Here is a 17,572-nt window from a genome sequence, read left to right on the forward strand (position 1 = left end):
ACTGCTCCTGATGCCGGAGTGATCAGGCTGAATGGAGACCATGGTCTGCTGCTCACCAGATGGCATTTTTCCAGTACATCAGCATTGGAACGATACCCAGCACGGTATGAGGGATCCCAAGCTGTTAAGGAGTCTGCCTTTTGACTAAAGCAGAAGAAAGAGCCTTGACAGATTGCTGTTTTGCAAGTTACCCAATAGCAAAAAGGTGTCCTGACACAGACACAGCATCCTGACATGTTCCAGTATGCCATTACTCTGCATAAATTCCCAGAGTTCTCACTGAAGCTCCATTCAGTGTATTTTACACTGATACAGTGATGAAAGGTACCGTATACCATCTCAGGAGGGACCGCGCTCCTCTGCGGAGTAATATGAGCTGTATGTGCTAATCACACAAGGGCCTTTGAGGCTTGCAGTAGAGACTGCTTGAGGTCATCAGCATAATAATGTAGCAGATTTGGGACTTAAGAAACCCACAGACTGACACAGGCATTCCTGATGGTGCGCCAAGGCAGTTGACGCTGGGCTCCTATTCATGTTAATGAGGCTCCTTCCCCATGACCTCCTTGTAAGAAAGGCTGCTCAGCAATGCCCAGGAACAGGGCTGATCCAGGGGAAAGAGGTGCTCCAAGGCAGAGTTGTCTCCTACAAGACAGAGGTATTCACACTGCGCCATAAAGCAGAATAGGATGGTGATGCGGCAGAGGACACTGGTCTCAATCTAGATGTATATTGGAGCTGAAATGGATGTCAGAGCTGCTTTATCTACTACTCCAGTGGTATAGTTTTGAATTCCTTTCTTTTTAGAGGCTGTATAATCTTGTTACTTTCTTGTTTGAGCAACTATTATTAAAATTGACAAAATGAATTTATAATTCTATAAAAATAATTCTGTGATAGATTTAATTGATGGAGGCTCCCAAATCATAGTGGACAGTCGTGAGTCAGTGGTGAATAGCACGCAAGCAGAAATACTGTAGGAGATGGTTTAGTTGAATGGGCCCCTGATTCTTGCGTACTTTTCCCCTCCAAATGGCTTGATGTGTCCTTGAACACATTCCTTTGCCATGCTGTGCATCAGTTCCTGGATCTGTGACATAGGCATTGTGCCCTCCTTATAAAGTGCTTTAGGATCAGCACAGAAATCACACTGTATTTTCGTTTTACTTTTGGTGAGTGGAGAAAAATAAACCCTTTTAATTGTGGATAGAGAGCAAAATTCTCTAACAAATACAAATTCTTTAGAGAAGAGAGACAACTGTGTCCAAGAACTAGTCTTAGTTCAATTTTTCCAATTGCTGATTTGCGGGAAGAAGTGATTAATCACAAAATGAAATCTGTTCAAGATTAGCATAAATTGCAGAAGGTTGTAAAAGACTCCAGATGGATTTGAATTATTTGAAAAAGCAGACAAAACAGCAGAGGAAATTTTGAGTTGGATAAACACAGACTAATTCCTAATAAAAAAATAAATAATCTAATGTTAACATCCAGAATTTTCAAAAGTCAAGGCTCTAGGCATGGAGATGTCTGTCCAGGACAAGCAAATAGGGTGCTGATGGGCTGGAGATGAAATACATTCTGGTATTTCTACAGAATACTGCTACTCTTCTTCCTAGTTCCTCAGTTTGAGCCGTATCACCTCAAAAACATGCAAAGAAAAAATGTCTCACTCACAGCAGTGTAGGACTCTGTGCTGAGGTTTCTATGCAAGATTTTGAAGCCTTCAAGGTCACGATACACACAGGGGAGAAATGCTTCATGCCACAGGGAAATGATTTGAGTGGTTCACCGCTGCAAAAGGGTCAGTGATGGTGAAGCTCTGGGTCTGGGTTTTATGAAGCACTGGATAGTATTAAAACATTTATAACTAGTGCCATTAAAAAATTTGTCATGTGGTATCCCGCAACATCATCTGACATCCTGTTGCTCCTTGTTTGAAGCTGAAGCACAGCCTTGTGTCCTGCGATTGCAACTTTAGCAATAACTCCCATACAAATACATAAGCTGGAACATTAACATGGCAGAGCATAAACCTTTTTGCCAGTAATAAAAATGGAAAAAATTTGGAAGGAGGCTTTCTCCCCAGGGCAAGGGAAGCTGCATGACTGGCTCGCAGGTTATGGGGGCGCTCCTTTTCTTTTGATGCTTGAGGTAGTAGCTGTACATGGGTAGACTACTGGCCCATTTCCAACAGTAACTGGATTTAAGTTTAGTGCCCGTGTAAGAACCGGGAGAATTTTATTATCTTGATTTAATTCTCCATTTTCTTTAGAAGAACATTTATGTCCTTTTGCACTTTGGAGAGGTGCAAAGTTAATAGCTTGCTTCTTACAGATAAACTGTAGGGATTTCATGTTTTTTAAGGTTAATCTTCTGCTGTTCGCTGCAGTTAATCTGGACCATTAAGACTCCAATGGAATCAGGCAAAACCTTGTATCTGACATTAGATCTGTAACTGTCCCCTGCCCCGCGGCACACAGGTGCTGTCCCTAAATGGCAGCATGGTGCTGCGCAGGGTACGGGCTCTCCCCAACCCCAGGGTGCCAAGCTAGGTACTTTGGGTGATAGCAGTGACACTGCATATCCCAGCACCTCTAGAACACCACACAACAGCCTGAGAAAGCAGCTTTCTGTATGTTGGTGGAACAGGGGCTACTGGCTGGTACCAAAATAACAGACATTGGTAAATACCTTTGCCATAATTCTCCCCATTTCCGTTCCTTCCCCTTTTGGAGTATAAGGCGTAGTAGAGAGTGGCTTTACCTTAAATGTCTGTCAGTTACTTACAGCGTCCACTTCGGCACACGTCCTGACTCTGCCAGCTACAATGTGACAAAATAACACCTTAATGACAGCAAAACAAGGGGGTGAGAGCAGGACATGCTAATAGCAAATGCATGTTCGATAGCCATAATTTTGGGTTCTCTGAGTTGATACACACAAATCTGCTTCAGGGCCTCCAAGCTGCCCTCCCAGTGGCTCCTCAAGTCTGTTTGCCAGACAGTGACTTTCGTGCTTAATTGAAAGTGTTGAACTGAGAGCAAGAAGCCTGTCCCCATCTTCCAAGTGGACGGGCTGTTAGGCTCTAGTGGTGCCTCCTGAGATAGCAGCAATACCAAGTGAAGTGCAGTAGATTTGAAGGCCCAATACAGTGTTTTCATGCATATCTTTTTCCACAGAGCTGCGTCGTAGCTCAGAATTGAAAGGAAACTACTGCCTTTCTCTGCAGGATAGACTGTGGCAAATGTTTAACTTGAACGGTTTGCATTGTGAGCTAGCTGCTTCTAGACGATTCTGGTTAAAACCACTGCAGGGTAAGGAGGATGGCATGACTCATGTATGGCAGCATAGAAGCTCACTACCTTGGGCAAAAGAAGCAGCCTGCAGAGCTCAAGTGATGCATGAAGATTTTCTAGAAAATAAAGGTTTACTGGATAGAGGAACATAGATCATTAGGGCCTGTCTACCAAAAGGTGAATTTCTGAATTGGTGAAAAACCTGATACAGACATTCTTGCATCAGCTGAAACTAGGCATCTGTTGGCTTCACTTGCGTTCATGTCTGGCACAAGCTGAAATGAGAGTGCCAGACTGCGACAGCTTAAGGACACCCACAAGAGAGTTTGCACTGACATAACTAAATTAATTTCAAACAGATTTTAGTTAAACTAGTATAATTATCATGTCTTGACAAGGTTTCAGTCTATTTTTGAATATCTTTTCCCTCCAGAGTGGTGATTGCCACTGACAAATGGCATAATCTAATTCTGTTTAGTTTAGTCCATGGCACTTTGTTGAAGTGAACAGGGATTACTCTGGCAAAGCCAAAACATCTGTCAGGCTGTTAAACATGTTGCATATTTACGGACTCCTCCATAGTCAGTTAGCTTTGTATTTTTAAAAAGAATGAGGACAATCACTTAAACTGTTTGTGAAAGCCTTTGAAACATTGTCTGAGGAATAAATGTGAAAGGCCTGTAGTAGTAGTTACACTCTAGACTAATTTTGATCACATTGAAATTGATGACATACCTGTGCAAAGCCCCTTGAACCTTGGGAAGAATAGAGCCCTCAGGGTGCTTTTAGTTTTGTTTTGTTTTTAAGAGTATTTGTGAGCAGTGTGATTGTCATGCAGAAGCACAGCAGTACTCCGATGTATGGGGTGTCATCTGTTCCATGCTAATAAATCAGCATCTGCAGCCACCATTGCTGCCTATCAAATCAGCGTACAAAATTGAGCTGTTTGATCTCACCGCCACTAAAGTGTGTCTGCATGATCACGGAAGGTGCATATTATCCCATCTGTTTTTTACAGACTCTCCATCAGGCTGTATGCTTCAAGGTAACGGATCAGACACAAAAGGAATGCCACTGCAGATGACTGCCTTAGAGGCATCCTGCTTTGTCACAGTGTATAAAAATTTGACCTAAGAGTCATTTTATTCCTTCACAGCAGGTCATTTAAGCCCTGTTCACACTAGGGAAATTGCTAACTTTGGCTCAGCTCCTTCAGTGATAACGGTTGCCCCAGTGTGGACATGTGGCTGTCTCCATTTTCATTAATGTGTCAGGTCACCTCTCTCCAAGAAGGCCTTACAAGACAGCAGTTCAATCAACAGCAGCTGCTGGTGGCCAGTTTATTTTTGGAGCTGCTGCTGCCACTTGTCCAGATGGAGCCAAAGTAGTGCCAGCCATGGTGAGACTTTTGGGGAAAACACTGGAGATGTCAGGTGGCGCAATGTCCCAGGCACTGGCAATTCCTGCGGCTGTGTGCCCGGCCACCGTGGTGGCATGGCTGGAGGTGCTGAGCATCAGCCTCATCGACCAAAGTTTGTGTCTGCCATGCTTGCACGCTAGCCGCTGCTGCAAACCAGCCAGCTATTGTAGCAAAATCTTTTGCTGGACTTGCCACGTGCATTTTCCTCAGAAATATGCATTTGCATTACTGCCTAGGAAGAGAGAAAAATGAGAAAACTGCAGCTTTGACTTTAAGTGTAATAAAACTAGTTTATTTACACAGTAACATGAATGCCACAGAGTACACAGCAAAAGTACCACAGCAAACCAGAGTGTAACTGCCCCTGATCACAAAGGCTTGAAGTTGATATACTTATTTATATAAAAATGTGTAAATATCAATATGAAGCACCAGATAAAGCAATGCAACCAGGAATTCCAAATACAAATTATCCACAAGAATGGAGTTGAAATAAAAATAAAATAAAAATCCCTTATTCAAGGGATTTAAAGAAATCCCATTTATAAAAGTCCATCAATTTTGGAATCCCTAATTTAAAAATAAATTTCCCCCTTTTATTAAAAACAAGAACATATTCTTAAATGCTCAGCATAATTAAGTTTTAAAAGAAAAAAACCCAAGGATTTCAACTGCAAAACCTTCTAATACCAACAAGCCAAAGGACAAAGAAACAGAAGTTTTTTCGAGTCTTTTTGAAGAGGTGTTATTTATGAAATGACTACATTCAAATTTACACACTCTTAAATATATATTATATATACAATATATAATATATATATTTTCAAGCAAAAAGGGGCAAAGAATACTTTTGGGATACAAAAATTCATATACATACATATATATATTAAAACATGCCCACACGCACTCATATATATATGTATGTATATCTATATATATGAACAAGTATTTCCTCCATATAAAAGAAGTTCCAACCTCTTCTAAATCCCTGAAATCTTCCCCTTGGATTTATGGAAAAAAATAAAATCTTTATAATCTGAAGTATAAACCCAATTCTCAAATTCCGTAGAGTGGCAAAATGCTTATGTACAGGTAAGTTGAGTATTTCATCTCTCACTGGCAACTCTGCTTGATCTGAAAGCATTCTGTGGTTTCCAACTAACTGCTGAGTGGAGCACCAATGCAAGGAGACTTACAGGAAATTATTTAAATTACATTCTACGTCTATTCAAAATCATCATCCTTCTAATACTGCATCCAGGTGAATAATAAAATTCATACAAATGTCTACAAAAAATTCTCTCCAACGCAGCAGTGGGAAAGACCTGCTCCTCCTTTTGGAGTTGAGGGTGCCCTAAAGAAATTTCTCCCCAGCATTTCTTTTGAAAAGTTTTTTTTTGTGTACTTCTCCCTTGAAGTGTTTGGAATCCAGATGGTTGTTTATAGAACATTTCCACAGGTGTATTTTTACAGAGGTACTTAAAATTCTCTTCTGCACTTCTTTGATGTTATCTTACTGCATAACTAAGTCATCATCACATTTCTTTCTACGTGGACTGAAGGGCTCTGACTGTGCTGTAGGTTTTACAGGAGTTTTAGCAGAACCAACACTACCTCTGTGAGATCAGAGTGAAATAGATGGCCTAGTCATGCAGGGAATAATGGTCGTGGACTGTTTCTACAGAGAAACAGCTTAATTCCTATTTGGGGAAAGGGGAAAAGGAAAGTGCATTAAAAGGTCTGATTCAGTTTCCATTGTATCCCTCAGAAAAGTTACAATTGATTTAAATAAATACAGGACTATTTAATTTATTTTTTCATATTAATTTAATTGCTATTACAAATAGAAAAAAATAATTTAGGTGGGGCATCTCAGCATAAGAATTGAGAAACAGATACATTTTATTTCAGCAGCAAATACTATTTTTACATGCTAAAGTTCAGGACCTACACTGTGAAGCTGCTGAATAAATTCTCCAATAGCTGAACCCTAACACACATGGATTTATTTAAATAATATATTTTTCTCTCTAATATGTGGGAATTCCCCTGTGTTAAAACGTCAAGATGATCCATTCATACCTTGTAGGTGCTGCCAGGATGTGTGGAGCATAAAGGATTTAAGGTGGAACATTTCTGTAAATGCTACATGCATTCTTGTCTGTAGGCCAGCAACATGATATCCCAGCTCGAGTTACCGATTTCATCATGTCTGAATACTGAAGTGAGACCAGGCTTCTATATCTGGACATTGCAGAGGCTCTGGGATAAAATTCTGGATTCCCTCATTCCTGAAAATTTGTAGGCAGGTTTTTAGCTAGTATATTCTCTTTATATTCACCTGGATCAGATCTGAGGTTTGAAAGATAATTAGTGATTAAGTAATTCCCATTTAAGAAATAGAAAACAAACCCATTTTCCATAACATCTCAGGAGGTTTTTAGAACTCCTGTTTTAACAGAGCTTTGCATTTCACACTGGAGTACGGTGTGCAGCACACCGACTACCTACATCCAGCAGAAGCAGCACACCTTACCTTCACCGCTTCTTCCAGACTAATCAGATTCCTCATCTCCTAGAAGCTGAGTGACTGCAGTAGATTGTCAAAGCAATAGGCTTCTTTTGATGCTGTGGTCAGTCTAGACCAATTGACTTGTTATCCACTGTTATTTTCCCTTTGCAGATCCCAAATTTGAAAGCCCACAATTTTGTTACTTCAGGTTTATGCTGTACTACAAGCAACTTAAAGGAACTCATTCACATAAACTCCAAAACCAAATCTCATTGAACAGATCAACTCAGTACCGTATGAAGTACAGCATTTAATTTAGTAAAGTCTTTTGCATCTTATTGTGGGCAGTATTTTTTTCTAGGGCTATTAGGAAAAAAATAAGATTTCCACCAACTGTCAAGCTACATCTTAGTTTTTTGACAAGGCACTAAACATTGTGAATCCAATCACTGTGCTCTCTCTGTAACATTAGAGAGGTTTTTAATGGCTCTAATAGGATCAGAAACCACTCATCATAATTCTTCAAACAAACATTTGATTTTTCCAGAAATAAGTTTCCACTGGAAAAACCTTTAGAGTTCATGTTAAAAATATTTGAATGACAGCTTTTATTAATAGAAAAATATATATTTACAGTCAATACTGTTATCTTAGATTTGCAGCTCTTCCTATTTCTTGAGCTCAACTGAAAGTGCGACATTGCTAAAAAAAAATTCAAGATCTGTGCACATACTCAAGTAAGTTATAACATGCACAGCCAGGGGTTTTGTTCCTGTCATACACAGGATCCCAGTTACAAACAGAGCGGGTTTTTTTCCTTTTGCTTAGCAATTATGCTGTAGCATCCTTAGGATTTGTTTACAATCAGTTTAACGCATACATTCTCGGATATTTATGTGGCACAATCTGTTGCCAGGATGGAGAACCACCACAAACACAGTTACAATCATCAGTTATGGGCTTATCTGCAAAGTCAGCCTGGAGCTTCCCAAGGAATAGCTCAGGCCAGATTGTGTTCAACTACTTTGACCATTCTTTCTTTTTTAAAGAAAAAAAAAACACACAACATTACACATTGCTAAAGTTTACCCAGTGCTACACAAGAAAGAGATTGGTAGTGAACATCTATCCATGCTTGATTATACTGCAGAGCTAAAATGAGTATTGGTTCATCACAAAAGATACAAACTGAAATTAGATAGCTAGAGATACAAAGGCTTCGGACCAGCTGCATTAAATACATATGGTTGTAAAACATTCAAAATTCAACTTCGCATGTGCGTGTTGACATGAAAGTGACACTTCAGAACATGTGTCCGTAAACACGGAAACACCTGCCAACTTCAAGGAATGAGCCCCCTGCAATAGCAGGTGGTCCAAGAATTGCTCATACAGCCTATGTGAGTTAGGTGAGAGGTTATGTGTGCACACGCGCTACGAAACAAACACAAAACCAGACCACAGAGAACAAGAAGCCCTACTTGCAGCTCATCACGTTGTGACTAATAGCTAGCAGATAGTACGCGAGTGACTTGTCATGCTCAGTGTATTTAAGCTATGAGAGCATTGCCCTCCTGTGTCCAGATAGAGCAGGGCTGCACCGAATGTGTGTCATTCTTTGTGAAGGTTCTTCTAAGAGCTGCTCGGCAGTAGTGTAGAAACTTTCTTTCCTGATGTAGTGGAAGTACCTCAACTACATTCATTGCACTTGGGCTTTTAATGCACTGTCCTCTTTTTCTGCATCAATGCCGCCATCCTAACCTTTTTGCCAAAAAAAAGAAAGGAAAAAATATATATCACATTAAAATATATTATCCTTATCCTTGCCTGATCCTTCACTGATACAGGTGAATCAAACAAAAGAATAATAATCAGAAGTTTCAAAAAAATCTTTAGAAAGGTCACAAAGACAGTCTATATACTACGGCACAATCGATGTAGGCTTCCAAAACTATTCAGCTTTTAGCTCTGATAGATGCCAGAGAAGAATAACATAGACACTTCAGCCCCTCCCAATGTATGGTGTGGATCCAGAGCTAGTTTTGCTGACTTTAAGCCTGCAGGACTGTTTGTTCAGTTTCCATGCACCTGGTCCAAGCATGCGTATGCTGTATAAAGTGGCTATTTGTTTCAAGGCTGAAGTGAACTGATTCCTCACAGTTTTAACAATTGGAATGAAACATCAATCCATAAAAAGAACACACGGGTATCTGCGTTTATGTGCCAGGAAAATAAAGGAAGGGGCTGCAGATCTAGCATCAGGTAAAGGCTGGTGTGTAAAGTGAACACTGTAATGTACAGCTTTAAAAAAATACATACAAGAATTGCACATAGATCCATAGGAGAGAAGCACAGGCTCATAACTAGGGCTGTTCTGCTTTCCATCACCCAGGTCAGAAGATTCGGTATCACTTTTTCCCCTGCATCCAGATAAATTCTTCAGAGTGATTCGGGAAACAAGTCAGAGCCTAGCAATACTGAGCAAAGATATTGTCTGTACAACTGCGGAGGTTCCATAGGAAACGGCTGTTAGGTCAGGGAAGGAAGTCAGCAGCGGCCTCTGAAAGTGAAAAGCTCCTTCAGGTTGAGCTTTTAAAAATTCTGTCTCTTTGATCTTCACTAATCCCTGCTCTAGTCCAAAACTCTGTCTGCAATGCTCTTTGAGCTATTCTGACAACATTCAATTTTTAGGGTGTTGTCTATAGCAACATTAGAAAACACTAGTTACAACAGACAAGAGATATGCAGCCAAACACCGCCGTGGGAAAAATGGATCACGATACTGTTAGTTGTGGCTGCCAAACTCAACAGCTCCCTCAATAATTAAACAACAGTGTTTTTGCCCCCTTGTTTTTACCCTTCAGAGAACTGTGTCTGCAGTAAAAGTGTCTCCATGTGGCCTGTTAGCTACACACAGACAAGCTCTAAACATTTCTATCTCCTGCCAACATACCAGCAGAGCCAATTTCAGTCCCACTTTGCAATATGGCACAAGTGACAAGAGCAAACCAAAATAAAACGAAAGAGGCGGCTGTTATTTTCATCCCCTGTTCCTAGCAGTGATTGTCAGAGAAGGTTATGTACGTCCTATCCATTTCAAGTCAGGCTTTAGTGCCTTTTGCGATGGAAGGGGAATTTCAATTGCCCACCATGGGTTGTATCATTCTTGTATAAATGTGGTTATAGCTACAGTACATCAACAGTCCAGACTGGTGAATGTCATGTAGGAAATGGGATAGACAAAGTGTGCATATTCTGCTTTTTAATGCAGAGGTCTTAAGCTAAGGGTAATGGTCTGATTAAGGCAGTGTTGTTGAAATCACGGATCTGTGGTTAGAAAGGATATGGGTAATCAGAGACGGAGAAGGAGGGCAGAGGACGGAACGCAGATGCTGGCGGCCCACTGACACTTGCAGTCAGCAGGGTAACCACACCTGGGGAAGAAAAAAAGAAGGCATAAAGGCTAAGAGAAAAATTGGAATCTGTTTGGTTGAGACCAAAGGAAAAAGCAGTCCAGCCCACTTGTGGGGGACTGACTAAGCTGGTATGTGGAATGGATGCCAATGAGTGTTTTGAGGCATGGTCACATTTACATCTCACATTTACAACTAATCCGTCTCTGCTTATAGTCACTGCTATTCACTAACCAGTGCTACATATGGAAATGACAGAAACTACGCAGAAGAGGAGGGCAATTTATTTACTGTGGTGATAGAAATAGTGGTATCAAAGTTTGCTCTCCTTTTCAGCCAGATATTAATCAAGTTACGTACTGTCTGATCCAAATGCAGTCATGTATATATAATCAATCCCTAACAGGCCTGCCAAAAAAGTAAAGTTTGTGTCATACTGGGTACAGGATGCAATTTCTCCAATTAGAACCTATTTGCTCAGAGTTGCTGGCTTTGCTATCTAGGCTATTTTTTTAACACTTGTACAAAGTGTGAGCCCTAGGGCAGGCTGGAGTGAGGGCTGGGGTGGAGGTTGGGGGTGCTTCACAAAAAGCAACAGGCTCTACAAACTAGTGCTGCTGCATGATTCTCACAATGCGATGAAGTGAGTCTATAGTGGCAAAAGCCAGATATTGACAACAAAGCCAGTCTTCCAGAATAACTCCACAGTCCCTGTCCAAGGACTTCTCTGCAAACTTGATCATCAGCAGCGTCCTTTTGATATCCAGCCAGTTCTGAAGTACAGCATCTCTCCGGGCAGGGTTGGAAGATGTACTTAGAGCATGGAACAAGTCCTCACGTGGACCCCAAAGCAAACACTGAAGGATTCCCTTGGCTTCTGATATCAGGATCCTCTCTGAAGGGTTGGGATTTAGCAGGCAGCTGGCAAGTTGTTGAAGACCTTGAGAGTAGAGGGAGCGGCAAGGGATCTTGGGGAGATCAGCACGAGTATACTCCTTTTCCTTCAGCTCTGGATTCTCATCAAAGGGGTTGGGTAAGTGCAGCATTTCGTAGATGAGGATGCCGGTCTGGAACTCATCACACTTTTTGTACTGTGTTGCAGTGATGATTTCTGGAGCCAGGCGAGACTGATCCCGTAGGACCTCAGGATCCACCATATGACTCTTCTGTTTGGCCTGGGAGAAATTGCTTACTATTAATCTGGCGGGGCAAGCAGTGTTGGGACTGGGCTCCATAGACTCAGAGCTCAGAGGGCTGCCTCCTGGTCTGGAATGAACCAGCAGCAGGTTCTCTAACCGCAGATCACAGTGGGTGATATGATAGGGTTTCAGGTGCTCCAGGCCCAAACACAGCTGTAAAAGGAGTAGACAGACCTGCCTCTCATATAAATCGGGGCTTTTTGCATGGCGGGGTGCAGATTCTCGCACAAAGTCGGCCACCGTTAAGTATGGGACCTCCCGTGTGATGACCACAACACGGCTGCGTGGCTTGCTGATAGTCCCCTGGTTGCTTGAGCTGTCTTTCTGTGAAGCCTCTGTATTGGAAGGACTGTCTCTGTTCTTTTGCTCAGGCTCTTTCTCCTCTTCTTCCCGCTCTTCTTCTTCCACCTCTGGTGCATCGGCATCCTCCCATGGAAGGAGACGAACTGGCACTTCAGCAAGGAAATGGCCACAGTCCTGTTGGATGTTAAAGTTGATAGCCAGACTCTGCCGGATAGATAGGCTGTGATAATACTGCTGGGATTCCTTAGCTTTGCTCTTACAAATCTGGGGGAAGAAAATAAACAGAAAAAACATAACATAATTCTTGCTGGGTATCCACAGTCCAGCCCTAAACACAAGCACTGAAAAATATGTTACTGAACTGACCTTGGCAGACTATCTTAAGGCACGTGAACGGTTTCCATTGGATGGTAAGCAACTGCAGACCAATATGTGCAGGCAGCTCTGCATATATTATTCAATGGGAAATAAATAGCAGCTGATATATGGTAAATGCACAGTGAAGCTTACTATACAGTTACTTCTTTATCCATATCATTTTATTGTGTGTTTTTCTCTCAGCTTTGTGTGTGAAGCTTGAACAAGATAAAAGTAATCACTAGCAACAGGAGATACAAAGAAACATGCATAGAATATTTGAGAATATGATCTAATGATTGCATGTGACTGAGTTAACATGGCATAACAAGTTACCACCTGTCAGCTGAGTTAAGTGACTGGATGCATGCTCCTTGCCCGCTGCAACTGGAAAATGAATTCTATTAGCTGCAGCTGTGTCAAGCTAACACATCATGTCTGCAGCGAGGCGTGTACATGTGCATGGCGGGGGCTGCTGGCAAGCATGCTTGCTGTGGCCCAGCTGATGAATGGAAACTCATTAGAACACGGTAACTTAATTGCTTTCAATCATTTATCAAGATCCTAAGTATATATTTTTATTTTGCCATATCTAGCGGTATTTAATTTCTGTCCAGAATATCTTGTTGATATGTACATTATCACTATAGTTATTATCCTTATTAATTGTTTGCATTGCCATAACGACTGGCAGCTCCAACCTCCTTACAACAGTCACTGGACAACCTCTATTAGGGCCTTGCTCCAAGGCATTTACTGATTAAAATTACAGCCCTACAAAGCACACTTCAGTAGGCCTCTGTGGATGTGGCAATGCGTCCTTCTAATTTAGAAATGACTGGCCATGCACATCTGCACCAAAAGGCATTCAGCTATTAGGGCAGAGTACGCTGCCTTTGCACTCATTCCCTTTTCCTCTGCGCCAGCAGAATTGGCCTGAAAGGCAGATCTGATCCGTATGTTGCCAGCTGGATCATTCCTAAGAAATGCCTTTCCAGCCTACTAAAAGCACCCCATAAGAGAGTTGTCCTTGATCGTCTCCTTTCTTTTTCTTCCTTCTATTCAATCCTAAGTCTATTTTACTTCACATTAAACTGATAGACCTTCCCCTAGCTGATAGTAAAAATTATTGATTCCCATCCTTTAACATTACACTTTACACTTGGGAAAATGTAAATTTCCCCCTCTTCCTCATTCCTCCCATCTTTATTCCTAATCCTCTGATTCTTCTTGCTCTTTTCTGGTTTCTTCCAATTTATTACAACTTCCTGAAGAGTGGTACCCTTTACTGAATGCAGTATTCCAGTGAAGACCTCTCCAGCATCAAGCAGAACAGAGCTTTATATGTAAGGATCCTTATAACACTTCCCAGGGTGAGCAAGTCACATTTTTAACTCCATTGTTACTGTGGTTCATGCAAACCTTCAGAGCGGTGTCCGCTCTAAATCTGAATCCGTAGCAGAGCCAAACTTTCCCCAATGTCAGTTCTTAAATGCAAGTTTTTTGTTTCAGACTCCTCTCTTTATATCAACAAAACAGAAATTAAGGACTAAATAGTATTATGATTAAAATCAATACTAAAATGACTGCATTCATGAAAACAGTTTTCCATCCTTATTCTGATGTTAAAGAAGATAACCAATAAAGTAAAAAATAATCTAATCCCACAAATGCCCAATAGTTACGGCTTTTGGACACTTTTACTTCTCTTTTTTAATACAGGGAAGTATATGGGTACATGAACATGCATGCAATATCTACAAAGACAAGAGAGCTGAGATCTGATTAGAGATGTATTTTCTGCTTCTTGCTTTTTGTTTACAAACAACATGAAGCGAGAAGTGGAAGAGGCAGCTGGGATACTTAAGGCTTATTAAATTGCTGACTGTACAAACACTAAAATTTGTACACTAGATACTTTGTAATTGACAAGGGGAATGGAAAGCAAGGCTGTCTAGAAGCAGCACCCAAAACCTGGAATATGATGACAAATCAGATACCTGTCTGAATTCATAAAACAGTTTCTAAAACACAGCCCTGCAGTAATCTGATCTTCCTGTAAGTGTCTGGTACTTTTCAGACTTCCGCAGTGAAATACAGCTGCATGAGTCCAGAGAAGTCCTGGGGTTTTGGGTTGCAGAGTTCAGATTCCTACTTACCAATATCTTATTAGAATGGGGAAAGTGTACTGAAAGCAGTGGAGATGAGCTAGGTTTTCTTATTCATCTGTTCAAAGACAGTTTATAGAATGTAAATTTTATTTACTGACAAACTTCTTGTACTAGCTTCTACTACTAGCTTCTACAGAGTTGTAGCTTCTACTCAGAACTCTATTTTATATTACCATTTTGCAATAGAGTAGCGAATGCTAGCGTTTAATACTATTAATAGGTAGTAATGCTCACCCTAGCATTTGGTATTGGAGTAACTCCACTATCACCTAAATCTATCATCTGAATGACTGAGATTTAAAATTTTCAAAATGGTTTGAGTTATAGTAAGTTATGCATCCAAAGTCTATATTTAAATTTAAAAAGACTTAGGGAACAAGTTGTGAAATTTGATGGCCTCATTAGCAGGTGTTTTAGACTGCTTGTGATGAATTGCTAAGGGAGTTGTTACAGAGCTTCTTTTCTGTTTGTGACAGCTAATGCTATGTCAAAGCTGTGAGTAAATACACGGCCTGGTTTTCTTTGCATGATTTTTAAAGCTTTTGTCTGTTCCAGTCATCTACTCTAAAAAAATACGTAAATCCTGTTGCCTTTTACATATATAGGATGTCAAATTCCTATCTTTGGGCACAGGAGAAGAAAAAGGTGAAAATACTTTGACTAAAGCACCAATAGAAAGTAGGATCAATCAGTCATTTACCATTTACTTTAATGAAATACAATCAGCTGAGCCATGAAGATCTGGTATGTGATAATAGCTGAAAGGAAGGTGTTGATGAGGGCTTGGCAAGACTTATTTCTAAAGCTGATAAAGAGCTGGCTGTTCAAAACATGAAGCAATGTTGGTAAAAAGCCCTACCATATAATGCAAGAAAGCAGGAACGGAAAGTAGGAAGGAATGGAAAGTTTCTATCTTTGTTTTCACTGGAGTGCACTGTCATCATGGATGTTTTCTCTAGTGCATCCATATGAATTAAACTTCCGTTGTGTTCGTATAAGGACAGGGCAGGTTTCTTTATATCCTACCATTTCAATCCTCCCCCTGCCCAAGAAGCAAGATTTTAATGTTTCAGAGCTTCTAAAAACTGTTCTGCATTAGCTTTTATTTTTCTTTTATGGGTCCAGTAGCCTACTGTGCCATCAGCTGACTTCCACTTTACCAGCAGGGAATCTCATTTCCACTCTGTCCTATGCATTTTACAGGGCGTCAGTGAACTTAAAGTAAGATGAATATTGCGGGAAATGAATTTACAAGTGCTGAAAATGAGAAACACAGAAGATCACAAAGACTGCACCATCTGTGCTACTTTGTTGTACTGCACAGAGGGACAACTGCAAATGAAATTCTGTGTAGAATGAAAGCTTGCTAATCCCTAACTGATAGCTTGTTCTTGGCACAACCTTGTTTTCCAAGGAGGCCAGTTTGATCTCTGATTGACCTCATTTTCTTGATCTGGCCTTGGAACAGAGCTTTGACTTTTTTAACCATGTGCCAAAATACAGAATTCTGTGCTCCTGTGCCTGAACTCTGAATGGGCTAAAAGTTTAATATGCGTACGTAGCTTTATTTTCATCTGAAGCATGACGTTCTGGGATGACCTTTAATAACACTTCTGCCAAGAAGCTCCACTAGGAAGCTGTATTACCAAAAAAGTACCTTATCACACTGTGACAAACTAAATGTAACTAGAAAGTAATTGTCATCTGCAACTAGGAAACTATAATTCAGTCCAGTACTATTTACTTTGGCATTGCTCTATTTTATTCTTGGGACAGGAAGCTTAGCAGAAATCCTAAGGTTTTACTGCTAGAAGAACTTCTGCCCTGTAGCAATCAAAGCAATAAATTTTAACTGCTCCTTTTGAGCTGTTTGCACCTTTGCAATTCCCGTCATCCTACCTGAACTGCAATGCAACACGTGCCTGTGGCCAGAACACGCGTGCTGCAGCCATAACCCTGCTGGGGCTTTATGTCTGTATTGTTCCATGTGGACTCTGAATCACGATATCTGTGTGTCTGTTTATGATATTGTACAGTAATTTCCTTGAGAGTTTAATACTGAAAGTGGAAGTAGTTTACGTCACTGATACAGTAATTAATCCTATCTAACTACTATTCATTGTGCATAATCACTGTTTTTTTTTTTTTCTAAATAAAAAAGAGCCCTGTCATATCACTGCCTTGTTTGGTCTGTGTAGGGATGTAAAGAATTGAACTCGTCAGTCCACTTTGTACAAAAAGCTGGTGCTCTCTGCTGCTTTTACTTTAGCGTAACCTTTCCACTACATATTTGGAATTACTGATAAGACTGTGGTTTCAGGGGAATGTTTATCCATATTGTCCCAGATCTGCCAACTACTTAGAAGATGGTACTGCACTTAGTGAAGGAAAAATACCTCAGGGACTGGAATTTTATGGAAACCTTTCTTGTAAGGGAACTTCTATTTTTTCCATTTGGAAAAGTAGTTTTCTGATCATGACTTATTTACTGTTTTATTTATAATGTTTCTGTCAAAATAATTTCCACATGGCTTCCTGCAACTTTTTCACACAGGATGTTTACCAGGGGATTAGGTGAGAGTGAAGCAAAAAGTATAATACAATGCTCTGAAAAAAACACACCCTGATAAACAATGTTTCCTCTAATATTCACACCAACAGAACAAGTTGTACTCCTTCTCCACCAAATTTATCAGATCATCTTTTGCTGATGCCCACCAGAATGTAAAGGTGCACTGGTATATTCATCTGCACAAAAGGTTCATTCTTCTAAATTTAACTCATCAGTAGTCAAATGGTTAAAGCTTAATTTTTAACAGTGCTTTTGTAATTCTACTTTTGGAGATACAATTTTTTTTTTTACTTGCATTAAGACTCTGTGCTGTTTGAGGGTGAATC

General features: G+C 40.5%; 1 protein-coding gene across 8 annotated transcripts in view; it reads right to left on the reverse strand.

The window, feature by feature from the left end:
• Positions 1 to 7,811: 7,811 nt before the first annotated feature.
• Positions 7,812 to 17,572, reverse strand: part of PEAK1 (pseudopodium enriched atypical kinase 1) — a 124,910-nt gene continuing 115,149 nt past the window's right edge. For all 8 annotated transcript variants that reach the window (XM_074601046.1, XM_074601053.1, XM_074601049.1 and 5 more), the window contains one exon: positions 7,812 to 12,410. In XM_074601046.1, coding sequence (XP_074457147.1) covers positions 11,253 to 12,410 — 1,158 coding nt within the window. In that variant the 3' untranslated portion in view covers positions 7,812 to 11,252. The remainder of the gene's footprint in view (positions 12,411 to 17,572) is intronic.

This window comes from Larus michahellis, chromosome 9, assembly GCF_964199755.1.
Source record: "Larus michahellis chromosome 9, bLarMic1.1, whole genome shotgun sequence".
Lineage (NCBI taxonomy): Eukaryota > Metazoa > Chordata > Aves > Charadriiformes > Laridae > Larus > Larus michahellis.